The sequence below is a fragment of the Ochotona curzoniae genome, unplaced genomic scaffold (genome assembly GCF_017591425.1).
Source record: "Ochotona curzoniae isolate NIBS_2020 unplaced genomic scaffold, NIBS_Ocur_1.0 contig_4895, whole genome shotgun sequence".
NCBI lineage: Eukaryota > Metazoa > Chordata > Mammalia > Lagomorpha > Ochotonidae > Ochotona > Ochotona curzoniae.
Window position 1 is genome coordinate 6,660 of NW_024466413.1, and position 14,258 is coordinate 20,917.

The 14,258-nt window shown below is 53.3% G+C and overlaps 1 protein-coding gene across 1 annotated transcript; it reads left to right on the forward strand.

Moving 5' to 3' along the window:
• Positions 1-343: 343 nt before the first annotated feature.
• LOC121161859 (focal adhesion kinase 1-like) lies at positions 344-13,601 on the forward strand (the record flags this gene model as incomplete). Its single annotated transcript, XM_040988500.1, has 7 exons — positions 344-406; positions 3,874-3,913; positions 4,412-4,518; positions 6,889-6,897; positions 7,966-8,121; positions 9,224-9,304; positions 12,329-13,601. Coding segments are annotated over 7 exons (669 nt in total), but the record flags the coding sequence as incomplete, so codon positions are not given.
• Positions 13,602-14,258: the final 657 nt, after the last annotated feature.

A 14,258-nucleotide genomic window follows, 5' to 3' on the forward strand; every position in this document is an offset into this window, starting at 1 on the left:
TGTTGGCTACTTTGTTTATTCTGATAATTGTGAAATTTTCATTAAATCTGGATCCCTGGGTTTGGTTTCTGTACTATGGCAAACAGGTAAGTGCCTGCAAGCACTGCAGGTCAGGAGCAGTGTCTGGTGGGGAAAGCAGGCCGCGCTGCTCTGCTGAGTGACGTCGGCAGAGGCCAGGGCGAATGGGGCGGGGGTGCCAGTTGTGTAGGGTGTGTGTGCGCAGGAAGATGAATACAGCCAGGGCATTGCTGAGCTTGGAGGGCAAGAACAGGAAGGAGTTTAGTATGGAACCTGCCCCTGGCCTTCATGTCAGCAGTGAACCTGTTTTGCTTCATTTCCGTAGAAGCCTGATGTGCGGCTCTCTCGAGGCAGCATTGACCGGGAGGATGGAGGTCTCCAGGGGCCGGTAAGCAGCTGTCCCAAGGTTGTGTTCAGGGTAGATTTCCAGTTCTTGGCTGCATGGGCCACCGTGTTTTGGTTCTGAGGTGTCTACTCTCAGTGTCTGTAATGAGACAGCACAGTCCATTTTAAAAATAAAGTGAACATCGCAATCAGTATGAATTAAACTCTGGAGTATACAGTCCAAAGTTCTTACTCAGATACAGAGATTTCCTGTCCTATTATTGATGCAGGTGTTTTAGAGGTAAGCCAAAATCTGTCTTAACAGAAGAAATAAATACACGTGTTTACTGCTGTGCGCAGCTTGTCGTTTGCTGCGTCCCTATATTCTCACTGCATGGTTACACAAGTTTCACAGTCACTGAAGACTTGCTCATCAGGATTTTTTTTTTCTTCTCAGTGTTGTAAGAGAGAATTGTCTGAAAATTTCTCAAAAAAAGTACCTTATAATTATTTCAACAGTGTATTTAAACCTTGTAAGAAATCTCAGGTATTTGGAGAAAAGTAGTCTAAACTCTTTCGCTAGACTTTTCCCTAGGAGATGGCTGGTTAAATAAATGTAGGTTCCTCTGGACATTGACTTGCCTCTTGGGTTACCGGTGTGGGGAGAGGAAGTTGGCAGTGCAGGGACAGGGGACCGCTGAGTATCCCTCTGAACACTGCTGACAGGGCTGTGCACCCAGGCCTTTACACAATTTCCCTGTATGTAAATTAGTTGGTATGGTGGTGTAGGAGCTTGGTCCACTGCATGTAATGTTGGCATGCTGCATGAACTCCACTTCAACACCTGGCTGCCCTGCATGGGGCTCCTGGCTTCAGTCTGGCCTGCCCAGGCTGTTGCAGCCATTTGGGGAGTGTGAAGCAGCAGATGGGAGGGTCTCTCTCTTTATCTCTCTATCCCTCCCTCTGTCTATATCTCTACCTTTCAAATAACTAAATCATTTTTAAATAAACAGAATAACAGGCATTTGGCATTGTGGTTAATTGTGCTTGGGATGCCCGTATCCCGTGGTGGAGGATCTGGATTAAGACCTGGGTGTACTCGCAATTCCAGCATCCCTCTAACCCCCCGGGAAGCAGCAGGTAACGGCTCACTCCCCCAGGTGTGTCCCCGCCACCAGGTAACGGCTCACTCCCCCAGGTGTGTCCCTGCCACACATGCTGACCTGAGTGACTTCCTGATCCAGAGCCTTGGGCTGTTTCAGCCCTGCTGCTCATCAACACTGGAGAGTTGAACTATCAGCTCTCTCTCACTGTCTCTCATTCTCTTGATCTCTGCCTTTCAAATCAGTAAAATAGAAGCCATTTTAAAATAGCACTGAATTTTAAAATGAGGTTATGTCACATGTTTTCTGGATCTTTCTGTGATAAACATCGTTGAACAGAATGTAGCCCCTACCTTAATTACAGTTCCACATCCATGAGACTGTGTTGCCACCTAGCAGGAAGATGGCTGTTATGGAGTGACCAGCTGTCACATTACATTGCTGAGGTCTGCCACCTTGAGGATAGGCCTGCACTGGGTTGGCACTTCCTGCCAAGTGTGCTGTTCGCAGACACTCCTTGTCAGACACGCCTTAGCTCGTGAGCAACGTCACGTTCTCTGCCATTTGACGTCTCACATGGAGCTCCTTCCTCTCAGTGAAAAGACGTAGCACCTAACCAAAGGATATGTTTGAATTGTTGAGGAGGAAGTAGACTCAGAAAAACGTCTTCAAGGGCTTGCTCCTTATAACATAGCCAACAGGAAACTTGTGAGAAAAGGAAAATCCTTGTGTTCCAGTCTGGCACATAGAATCCGAACATACGCAGACTCAGAGTCCTGGGAGAGGGATCATTCCGAAATGCGGTCAGATGACCCATGCTGTGCCCCCCCGACTGTGGGCTCACAGTTTGGTGTGCCAGCTCAAATGAGGGAAGACGGCGTAGTCGTGTGGAGGCTGTGCTGAGTAGTCTGCACATGGCAGCTCACGGGGGCCTCCTGGCACTCCTGTCCGCGTTGCACAGATGGCCCTTGCCCCAGTGCCCCGGTCCACTGATGTCGTGTGGCCCGGGGCTTGAGGAGCTGCCTCTCCAGGGGATGTTCACACACGTTACCACTTCATCCTCTCCTAAGATAACTGGCTTTCGAACATTTATCCCGTTGTTGTGCATGAGAAGCAGTCGTTGTTTAGATTCCAGAGTCCTTTTGTGGCTATGCTTGTTAGGCAGCGTCCAGCCTCAGTTTAAAGTGGAAGGCCCAGGATCCCAAGCAGTCCTGCCTTGTGAGGCTCACAGCCGCATGCGCACAGCGTGAGTGTGGCCCAGCTCTGCCCCGACAAGGGCTTGCCTTCCCCAGCCGTCATGACTGCCTGGCCTTTGCTGCACCTGAGTTCCGATTGCTGGATGATGCCAAGATTGCTAAGGATTTTCTAGCTAACTGAACTTTCTTGTCCGAGGATCAGCCAAAACATTCCTCAGATTTTTGTTGTTTTGGTTTGGTTTTGGTTTTTTGTTTGTTTTTAACTTTGTCTTTAGGAAACTAATGTTTTCATCTGTTTGAGTTCCTATGCAGTATCGCCCAGGGCAAAGCCAGGAACTTCATGCAGCCGCCTGAGGGGTCTCTGCATTAAGATGCCATGTCTATGTGAAGTCGCTTGGTTTGGTTACTGGCTCCAGCTCCTGGTTCTGGCTTCCTGCCAGTGCAGGGCCTTGGAGGCAGCAAGGGACACCTCCCATGACAGGACCCCTGGCTTCGGGCCCTGTGCCAGCCAGTGCCGGCATTTAGGCAGCAAAAAGGGAGATGGAAACTGTCTTGATTTTCTCTCTCCGCCCCTCAAAAAAGAGAAGGGGTTTAGTAACTCCTTGCTGAATCAGAGCAGCGTATTGCAGTGTCTGCAGCAGAGGGCAGCACGCTGTAGCACGTTGTGGAAGGCTTCACAGCCTCAGACTCCGCAGGTCCTTCAGACAGGCTGCTAGATGGCTGCTTGCCAGTTTCAGGAAACCTGTACCTGGGTGGAGTACGGGTAGGAGCTGGGGACAGTCAGGTTATTTCCTTGCATGGGCTCTTGCTAGACCTGGCGCTGATGGAGACGTAGCCCCAGATCACAAATGCCCTAAGTGCTTCAGAGGTGACTGTCCAGATACCCCAAGACCTCCTCGTCCTGCTGGGCCTCACTGTGTGTCCTGCTCACTGATGGCAGTGGGTGGGCAGCATGCCCGGAGCGCTGGTGTGAGCAGAGGGCACAGACATTGGGAAGACTTGGGCTCTTAAATGCCTTTCCTATGCTGTGGCCGTTCCTCCTCGAGGTCCTGGAGTTCCCGTGCTTGCCTCTAACAGCGCTTTCTGCAGTCCCTTAATTGCCTAATCACACACGTGTTTGATCCAAGGCCACAGCACCTGGCACAGAAATGGAAGGGGACAGTAGAAACTGAGGAAAAGCTGCTCCCCGGTGTACACAGCTGTGCATTTATTGAACTCTCCTTTTCCCATAGACTGGAAGCCAACACATATACCAGCCTGTGGGTAAGCCAGGTAAGTGAAGAGAGAAGTGAATTGGACGTCAAGTCTGTGTGCTTTGGTAAGAGCAGTTCTGCAGGTCGGCAGTGCCGTGGCTGTGGGGGTCCTCCATCTAGTTCTGTCTGCTTTGCTGGAGGTATAGAGGTCTCCATCCTCTGGCTCCCTCTCCAAGGGGCTGCTCGCAGGCACAGTGCAGTTCCTCTTGGGTGGGGAGGCTCATCTGCGTGGCCATCCACTGCCTCCCAGGGTGCACGTGCACAGGAAGCTGCATTCAGGCACTTGAGACGGGCATCTTAACTGCTGGGCCAAGTGCCACCCTTCCCGGAACCCTCAGCAGACAGTGCCGAGCCTGGTGCCAACCCCCGTAGCCCGTGTGCGGGGCAGTGGAAAGCAGCCTTCCTTGCCATAGTGCATCAGAAGTGCCTCCTTAGACAAATATGGACTTGGTGTCGATGTGTGAGGCTGTCTGCTTTCTTAGCATGCTACTCAGTGGGGATCCTTCCACTTCACCAGATCCTGCAGCTCCGCCAAAGAAGCCGCCGCGGCCTGGAGCCCCTGGCCACCTGGGCAGCCTCGCCAGCCTCGCCAGTCCTGGGGACAGTTACAACGAGGGCATTAAGGTGGGCATCCGCATGCTGAGCCACACGCTGCTTGTGGGATTCTCGGTTGAGGACATCCATCATAGAGCCGACAGGCTGGGACTGTGCCGGGTTGGTCCCCGACCCTCTGAGAGGCCCTGAGAAGCTGTCCACACAGGAATCCTTTCAGTCCCGTGTGTCAGCGTCACTGTCTGCAGGAGCGTGGTCACATCCTGCTCTTGCACGTGAGTCTCTGAGGTTTATGAAACCAGGGTTCCACGCAGAGCCAGGACCTTCCGTGGCTCCCCATCTGCGAGTCTATAGGCATGACCTGTGGGTCCACTTCTTCCCTGTCCATCCAGGAATTGAACCACTGTGAACATGTGTACTGAGAGCCCCTGTCGGACAGCAGGAGCACTTGGCTCAGGCACGAGCAGCCACAAGTTGCCCCTTGGCCTGGTGCCTCTGCAGTTGCCAGCTCCATGGAGAGCAGCGGGGCTGAGCCAGCAGTGGTGGTGGCTGCTCTGGTCCCGTGCAGCTTCCAGGAGGCACTGCTTCTCCTGCCTGACTCAGGCAGCATCTTGCACTTCCCCTTGAGGGAACATGCTTCACAGGAGACTCAGTGACACATGTGCTCTCGAGTCAGGTTCCTGTTGTCTCAGGAGTCAGAGAGATAGAGACGATGCTTCTGTGCGGGCCCGGGATGGCGATCAGCCAGAGGAGGGGGAGGGGGAGCCAGAAGGAAAGCGGGTGGCTCTGCCTCAGGGAACCCTGTTCCCCAGGGGCATCATGCAGGTGTAGCTGGGCCCTCTGCTCTGAGGGTCAGCACCCGGAACCCGTGCTCACAGTTGCCAGCTCCTGCATATCCAGGCCTCTGGCAGGGCTTCCGATGGTAAGGATGACTCCCAGAACACCTGTGAGCAGCTTGCTACCAGACCTTTTCTAATGTGTTTCCTTGGAGGCAACTCCCAGAGTGGTGTGTGCCCCAACATGAGCCACACGCAAACAGGCCTTAGAGACAGGCCCCCAGAGTTCGGCACGCCGCCGAAATGTCATTATGTGGGAACTCAGACAAGCAGGATTCTTGATGACAGCTCTGCTTTTCTAAAATATGCCAAGTACACATTTTTCAGTAAGCAATAAATGTAAAATGCATGTGTGTACTTCCTCCTTATCTCTCTACTTGGTAGGCATTACTGTAGACCAGGCTAAAAGAGCAGTGTTGTTTGCAGAGAGAAATATCCACTTCTAGTTAGGTGTGACTACAGTGATTCATCCACGTGACACCAGCCACAAGTCTAGTCCAGCCTCACCCTCAGTGGTTAGCGTGGACCGCATTGGTGGAGGATGGTGGTTTGTCACCGCCAGCCACAGAGTTTCCAAATCATCAGGCTCTAGAACATAGAAAACCAAAAGCAGATTTCTCTCTAATGAAGATGTGGCTTTGGGAAAGACCCTGTGGGCAGTCCGTGAGTGTCCTGCAGAGCCCCCTGGGACAGGAGCTGCAGAGGGTGGAGTGCAAAGAAGGGAAGCTTGAAACAGGTTCACCTCCATCCCTCTCCACATGTGAGGCCGAGGGGCCTCAGAGCACCTGCTGGTGAGCTTCTCCTTGGCACCTTCCCCAGGGAACACTGCCCAGGTGTGTTGGTGGAATCTGGATTGGCATGGCCACAGCCCTGCAGTCTCATTGCTGGAGATACAAGGAGACGCCTCAGACAGGACACAGCAGTGACTGCCTTCCCTCTCTTTACTCAGCTCTGGATATCAGAGAACACGCTTTCTTCCAGACGTTTCTAGGGAAAGCAAGATACTCAGGTTTCCCCAGTACACTTCTGGAAAGTGGAAAGTAGTCACAGTGGGACAGCCATGTGTTGGACAACAGAGAAAAAGCGTAACACTAGTTGGTGTAAAGTATAGAATCTGACCATAGGCTCTCTGTTTATTCTTAAAAGAACCTCTTATTGTCTTCCAACACAGCCTGAGCCAGGGATCTGGGCTACGCCCAAATGAGGGGCTCAGATAGGTTGGCAGAGATGTTGAGGGCCAGGCAGGGGACAGAGGCCGTGCCCCTTCTCAGGGCTGAAGTGTGTGTCTCCTCTCTGCTCTGTTGAGCCCTAATTCTGTTGACTCTCGCCCTGTTGCCACGAGGTCCCTCAGCCTCTGCATGCTGTGGCCCTTGCTGACCTCGTGGAGCTAGCTTGGTGCATGGCAGGCGTGCTTAGGGAATGTGCGGGGTTCTGCCGAGAAGGCCATGGCAGGAGTGCTGCTTGGGTACCACGAGTGGAGCTGACAGTGTGCGCTAGTGCGCGTGAGGGTGGGGGATTGTCTGCTGCCTTTATTAATATTGTTTTTCTTTTTTCCCTTTCTCTGTTAAATTCCTTTAACTTTTCCTCACCTTCCGTTCGACAATAGCCATGGAGGGTAAGCACATTGTGTCCGTGTGTCTGTCCAGCTCTCTTGCCTACACCCAGCCCTGCACACCATTCTGGGCGGGGAAGCAGGGAAGCCCAGTGGGAGGGCATTTGTGCCAGATGCCAGAATCTCCATCAGTGTTTGCTCGGCATCTTCATAGTGATGCAGCTATTCTGGTTGTTTTTGCCTCATGCTCAGACTGTGTAACAACCAGGAACAGAACACACCTGTTAAGACCACCTGGGCAAAGGCCCAGCAGGCTCACGGGAGGCACCTGCCATGGCGGACTCTGCACCGGCAGCCGGCCCCTGGTGAAACAGTCCTTCCACTTTGTGCCTCGTGTAATTCTGATCAATTTGGGTTTGTAAATACTGCCGGAGAGCTCCTGGAGGACCTGGGAACTCACCTGCGCTTGCAGCCTCATCACCTTCGTTCAGTTCGGGTGTGCAGCTGAGCCTGGCGGGCCCACGCTCAGCCCACGTCTGCACCAAGCCAGCTGGGCAGTTCTAGGGCAGGAAGGTTCCTGGCAGGGTCACTGCTCCGACTGCGGGCACAGAATCCACTTGAAGCTTTCTGAAACTGAAAATGACACACTTCTGTTTTGTGGTTGAAGGGCAGCTGAGCTGAGCAACACGGGTTTCACTGCTTAAATCAAACCAGGTGGAAATTCTTAGTCTAATGTGGCATTTTTTGGCCATTGGCCAAGGAAGAGACTTTCTCTGAAATTCAGTAAATTCTCATAGGTGTACGTAAATTACTTGTTTCTCGGGTGGCAAATGATTTGGGGGTTGGGAACTTCGAATCACTTCTGTGAAGGAATTGGGATTTCAGTCTAAGATGTGATTCTGTGTCGTTTCCTTTTACTGAGCTCAAACTTAGAACAAATCGGTGCTTGATTTATTCATCACTTGGATGAATTGCTTTACTGTCATTCTCAAACTGAACTGCATCCTTGGAAACAAGAGAAACAGTGGTCTGCTTTGACCTCCAGATTTAAAGACCCTCTCTGACCTAATTTGTGGTGATGCTACGCCATCTGCTGGCAAGTAGAAAAGTGACCTGCTTCTGTGTTCTCAGCTTCAGCCGCAGGAAATCAGCCCCCCTCCTACCGCCAACCTGGACCGGTCCAACGACAAGGTGTATGAGAATGTGACGGGCCTGGTGAAAGCTGTCATCGAGATGTCCAGCAAGATCCAGCCAGCCCCGCCGGAGGAGTACGTGCCCATGGTGAAGGTAAAGTGCATGCCCACTCACGATAGCAGGATGGTTTCTGCCCCCAGGTCAGACGTGTCGCTTTGAGACTGCTCCCAAAGGCACCGAGGTCTGGCAGTGTCGGTCAGCACTGGCTGCTACTACACATTGCTCAGAGCTGCGGCTTGGACTGAGTAAAGCAAGCTGCAGTCGGGCGCAGAGCAGGGCTCACACTGAGCCACTGGTACAGGGCATGGGTGTCCCAGCTCTGCGTCCCAGCACACTCTGCTCTGTGTTTGTTTAGTCCAGAGACGTGCCTGCCTTTTAAGGCTTTTTCCCAGAGGGCACGTACATCTTTGTGTTCCTCCCTAAGTCTCCGTGGGATTCCTCAGCGTGCCTGTGCTCTTCCTTGCATGCCTTGTGCTTTGCGTGTTCTCTGAGTGCCTGGAATGGCTGAAGTTCAGTGAGGACCAGAGGAGCGATGCTGTCATGGGCCCTGCCTGTGTTGGCGGGCTGGCTGTGCACAGACATGGTGTCCTGTGCGCTCAGCTTGCAGCTTGCCGGTCTGACCCTGTGTGAGTTGACTTGCTTGCGCTGCTCTTCTTCAGCCGGAGGACTGTCAGGACTGCGTGTAGGGAAGGGGAGCGGGAGCTTCCTGGTTCCCACGATGGGGCTCAGTGTGAGACGACCGCTCTGTGCTCAGAGGATGGGGGATGGGGGATGGGGGGACAGGAGCAGGCATGTGCACAGCCATGAGGATCCTGCTTGGGCCCAGGCACCCTGCAGGGCAGGCCTAGCTCTGCTCCCAGTGCCCGCAGCCTGCTCACTTACGCCCTGGGAAGCAGTGGGTGATGGTTCAGGTGCCGGAGTCTGGCCACCACAGGAAAGACCTGCAGGAGTTCAGACTCTGGCTAAGCCTGGACTAACCACAGCTGTTCTCAGGCTTCCTGCAAGTGAGGCAGTAGATGGAAGACCTCTTTCTGTCTGTCTCTCTCTGCCTTTCAAATGAAGTAAGTAAACAAGGGGAAAAATGGCACAGGCGGAAAGGAGATGGAAGAAATGTCCCTGGAAGGGAAGTGACTGTCAGCTTGCTGAGGCTTGTCTGGATAGTGTGCTGATGCTGGCTGTGCTTGTCGTCTTTTAGGAAGTTGGCTTGGCTCTGAGGACCTTGTTGGCCACCGTGGACGAGACCATCCCTGTGCTCCCGACCAGCACGCACCGAGAGGTAGGCACAGCACTGGGGGCGTCCTGGGGGCACGGTCACCCTGAGAGGTGGGCACAGCCCTGGGGGCAGTCACCCTGAGAAGTAGGCACAGTACTGAGGGCATCCTGGGGGCACAGTCACCCTGAGAAGTAGGCACAGTACTGAGGGCGTCCTGGGGCACGGTCACCCTGAGAGGTGGGCACAGCACTGGGGGCGTCCTGGGGGCAGTCACCCTGAGAGGTGGGCACAGCCCTGGGGGGCATCCAGAGTGCGGTTGGACAGAGGTGGCTGTGGTATGTGGCCCGCAGAAACTGGCTGTCCCTGCTCTGTGGGTGATGGCCCTCCCAGTAAGGCTGGACCGTGCAGTGGCGCCTGTTGTTGCCAGCCAACTGCAGAGCCGCCGTCGGGTGGGCTCACTGGAACACAGGGTGCGGGTGAAGTGTGAGTGAGGACACGAGTGGAAGGCACTGCTGGTTCTGGTTCCTCCCAGGGCATGATTGCAAAAGGCAAGATACAAATTCCTTTCAAATTATCAACCCACGTTTTCTTGTATCAGAGCTCCCTGGCAGTACTGCTTCCCAGAAGCCGTCATTGGTTTTGCCACCTTTGGCAGTTCTGTCTGGCTTACGTGTCTAAGAAAAGGAAGAAAATGCTCCCGATTAACTTGCTCCAGCTAAAGGCACCTGTTGTGTGGTTAGGATTGCTGCCCATGTCTGTGATGCTCACGTGAGGTGTGTCCCCAGCAAGGCACCCAGAGTCCACAGGCCAGGCTCCCGTCTCACGCCTCTACCCCAGGCGGTGTCGTCTGACCCAGTAGTAGCTTTCGTGTTTTGATTTTTTGTTATTTGTTTACACTTGTAATGAAATCATTTCAGATATACAGAAAAATTGAGATTAATTCAAAGAGTTGTTAAACGTCCTTCTCCCATCTCTCATTGCCTTGTGAACACTGTCCTCACTCACATGCACTCTGTTGCTAATGTTAGACCGTGTCCCCTTGCCCTGCTTTGCTTCCATTTGTGTCTGTCAGGCCACTCTTTTACGTAAGTACCTGCCAGCTGTCACATTCCAGAACCTTCCACTTGGCTGTGACTTGTGTTCCTACTGTGGGGTCAGGTTTTGCTCCTTATGGTTGTCCTGTGATGCTTTCCCCATGGCATTAAGAACCAGCAGCACACACCCTGCCTCACCCTCCTATGACCCGGAATAGTTCCTTAAGCATGCCTTGCTATCCGTGACATTCCTGTGCTAGTCCTGAGGTGGGGCTGAAGGGTGTTCTGCTGTGGGGTTGATGGGCCCCGCAGCCCGCGTCCTGCACGGATGGTGTGGACTCCTGCTCCTGGGCTGCACCTCTCCGGGGGTGGTATTTTGGTGAGCCAGGCATTCCCTCGACATCCACTGCTGTGGGTTGTTCTTTTGGGAATGCACAGAGCCACTTGGATCCTTTGGAAAATGCTTCTGACTGCTTGCCACAGGATAACTGTGAAATCTTAGCCAGCGAGGGCTTCAGCTAAATCAACTGCTGCATTGGGACTTGCAGTGACTGTCCATGGCAAGCTTTGCCCAGAAGTGAGGTCCTGTGTGCCAGAAGCCAGAAAGCTGTCGTAAGCTGTGAATACTTGAGCAGGACTGTGGCCACTACGAGTGGTAGCTGATAAAGCCCTCAGTGATCTCCCCTACGCCCTGATGACACAAACTCCTCCCCATGTCAGCTGATCTGTGTCCTTCCTGCTTCCCTTCCCCAGCTGCCTTCCAGAGAGCAGTCTCAGCTACACCTGCTTCAGATTGCTCGCTGCTGTGACTGCCTTTCAGGCAAAGGCCCTCCTCTCCCCCTGAAGCCCCTCGGACTCAGAGCCCCCTCACTCCTCACCTGCCGAGGCCCTCCCCTGGCTCTTTTTCCTGGCTACATTGACATACTATCTCCCCGCTTGTTTTTGACACCTGCTAACCTGAGTGTGTTGGCCCTGTCCCTGCGCACTAATCAGCCGTGTGCTGCGTGTCTAGTCAGCAACAGGAGCAGCCTGTTTCCTGTGGGCTTCACAGTCAGTGGTGCCACCTTGTACTTGCCACCCCCGACCTCATTTACTACACATACCATGCAGACAGGCACATGACCCATGCCGTCGATGGGCTGGCACCCCTCACCCTGAGAGCCATGGCTGCCTTTTCCCGGACTTATTTGATGTCGCCTTGGCTTCTGCCTTGCCACCAGAGCCACATCTCTAGAGCGTCTTTCTAGATTGTCACTACCCAAGCTCTCATGCCTGCCCTCTGCCAAGTCCCACAGGATATACCTCCCCCAGCATGGCGGAGGCCCTTTGCAGTTGAAGCCAGGCTATTTTTATAGTCCAGGACGTATGTAAGCCAACTATGCTGTGGAGTTCCTGCCCTCTGGGATGGCGTGGCTCACCCTCCTCCAGCTGCGTTTCCTGTGTGCCCTAGGTGGCCTGCGCGTGCCTTGTGTTGTACACCGCCCAGTCATTCCTGTCTATGATGCCAAGTGCCTTGGTGTGTTAAGCAACCAGGAATTACTAAGAGAGTCAATGAGCAAATGAATCCACGGTCGATTGAACCGATGAGAGATCATGAGACTCCAGAGTGAAGTGTTCTGGCTGTGTGGGACCACAGGAGGTCTGTGCAGGGCGGGGTATCTCGTGACACCCCAAAACTACCTTTTGCCAAGCAAATGGCCATCTTGAGATGCAGCCGGGACATAAAAGAAGCTGAGGCCTCGGGGTGAAGGTCAAAGCTCTCGTTTGGATCCCAGACTTGGGAGCCACGTGGCCTTCAGCAGATCAGTTGTCCCCTGTGATGTAAGTGTGCTCTGTCACCGGCTGGACTGTGAGTGTCGCTGGGTGTGTCGGCTCTGGGAGCAGCGGGGTTTTCAAGGGCAGCAGCCAGCGGTGACGTGCTGATGCGCTAGGACTCTGTCCTTTGGCTCCCAGGGAAGGCTCAAAGTGCTTCTGCTCTGTTCCAGAAACACTTGGCATTCCCCGGGACACTGCATGGAAGCCAGCCCAGCTGATGTGTCTGTTGTCATTGCAGATCGAGATGGCACAGAAGCTGTTGAACTCTGACCTGGGTGAGCTCATCAGCAAGATGAAGCTGGCCCAGCAGTACGTCATGACCAGTCTCCAGCAGGAGTACAAGAAGCAGATGCTCACAGCTGCTCACGCGCTGGCCGTGGACGCCAAAAACCTACTCGATGTGATTGACCAAGCAAGACTCAAAATGCTTGGGCAGACGAGACCGCACTGAGCTTGCGCCGAGCGCGGCTCCCTGCCCTCCCTGGAGGTGTTCTCTGGCCTTCCACCAGCAGCGAGGGGTGACCTGTGTGTCCCCGGCCCAGCGCCCTCGGCCCCAGCTCTGTTGACGGCTGCTTGAAAGTCTTCTCTCTCTCGTATGTTTTAACCACATTTTGATTGGGTTTTGGGGAGTTTTTGTTTTTGTTTCTTTTATCATGATATTCTGAAAAATCCAGGATCCAAAATGTGGCATTTTTCTGGGAATGGGAATTACGCTTTAAGAAGCTTTTGAGATCATGAAGAGCTGTTTCTGTTCACGTAGGATGTGTTTTAATGGAAGTGGCGAAGGGGGAGGTGTGTTCTCTCCTGAGCCACCTTCGCTGCATGTTGGAGGGAGAGTGTGTTGTGAAGAACTCCAGGAAACCCACGCAGCTGAGGATTCTCTGGTCTGCCATGGAACATTATCCAGACTCGAAATTTTCGTTTGTTAGAACACCCTTCAGTTGCATTATGCTAACCCTTCTTTACAAAGAAAGAATATTAAAGCTCTATTTTGAAGACTTGAGTCCTTTCAGGAAAAAACCAACCTGCCTCCCTCTTGGCTCCCTGCCTCCGACTTCCTGTGGCTGCGGAGCGTCCGACTGGAGCCAGCTGGAGACACGGCTGGACGCCTGTCCTCACCAGAACCACGTGCCAGTTTTTTGTAGCAATGTTATTCCTCTTGGAAACAGAAGTGCTTTATACCAGAGCACCTCCAAACTCCACCAAGAAGTTCCAGGACCATCCCTGTTTTCCATTTTTATGTAATTTATAAGGAAAAGATTAAAGCCATGTTGACTATTTTACAGCCACTGGAGCTAACTAACCTTACGTCATGAGTGTCTGTCTTCCCGGACAGAATCCAGCGAAACGGAGGGACTTGGTTTGCTTGGGTGTCTAGTTACACCATCCATTCTGTTAAATAATTTTGAAAAAATGCACCCTCCCTTTAGCGTGTTGAGGGATATAAATTATTCTCAGGAAGAATATAATGAGCTGTACAGTTACTTCAGCCTATTAAAGAGGTGTTATCATAAAGTTCTTGTGGCGATATTCTTTCCTTTTAAATTGTTTAAATATTGTTAGGTGACTTATAACCACCAATCAACTGCCTTTCCCTCTGTAATGCACATGACATGTAGGGCACGGTCGACCACCTGCCCAGCCCGAAGGGCCTTTGGAGTGCACACCCCCAGTCGGGGAAGCCCCCTGGACCTGCCCCACTGGGAACAGTGGGAGGAAGGCGAGCCACCATGGGCCCCGGAGGGTGGGGGCAGTCCAGGGCTCTGACTGTCCTCAGGTGCAGTGTCCGTGGTCTCCTGAGCCCATTTCCTCACCTTTACAATGGGATGGTAAGGATGTGCTCGGAGTAGCGTCGCTGCTAAGGGGCTGGGGGCTGGGTGTTCACGTCTCACTGGCCTCAGCCCATAGGAGGGTAGTGCCGCCACGACTCCCGGGAGGGCACAGGTCACCCTCCAGATGCCCCAGGAGAGTTCTGGAAGACTTCTCCTCAGATCATCGTTGCTGTGTCTCACGATCGAGGACACCACCCACTGCGGCTGTCGGAGCAGGTGAGTGACCAATGACAGGAGCCTTCCTGGAGGCCTGTCACGAGGACCCTTGGGTGGCTTTGTAAAGCGAGGCAGGGAGTTTGAATCTGCGAAGACCCAGGAGAACCCAAAGCTCTCCAG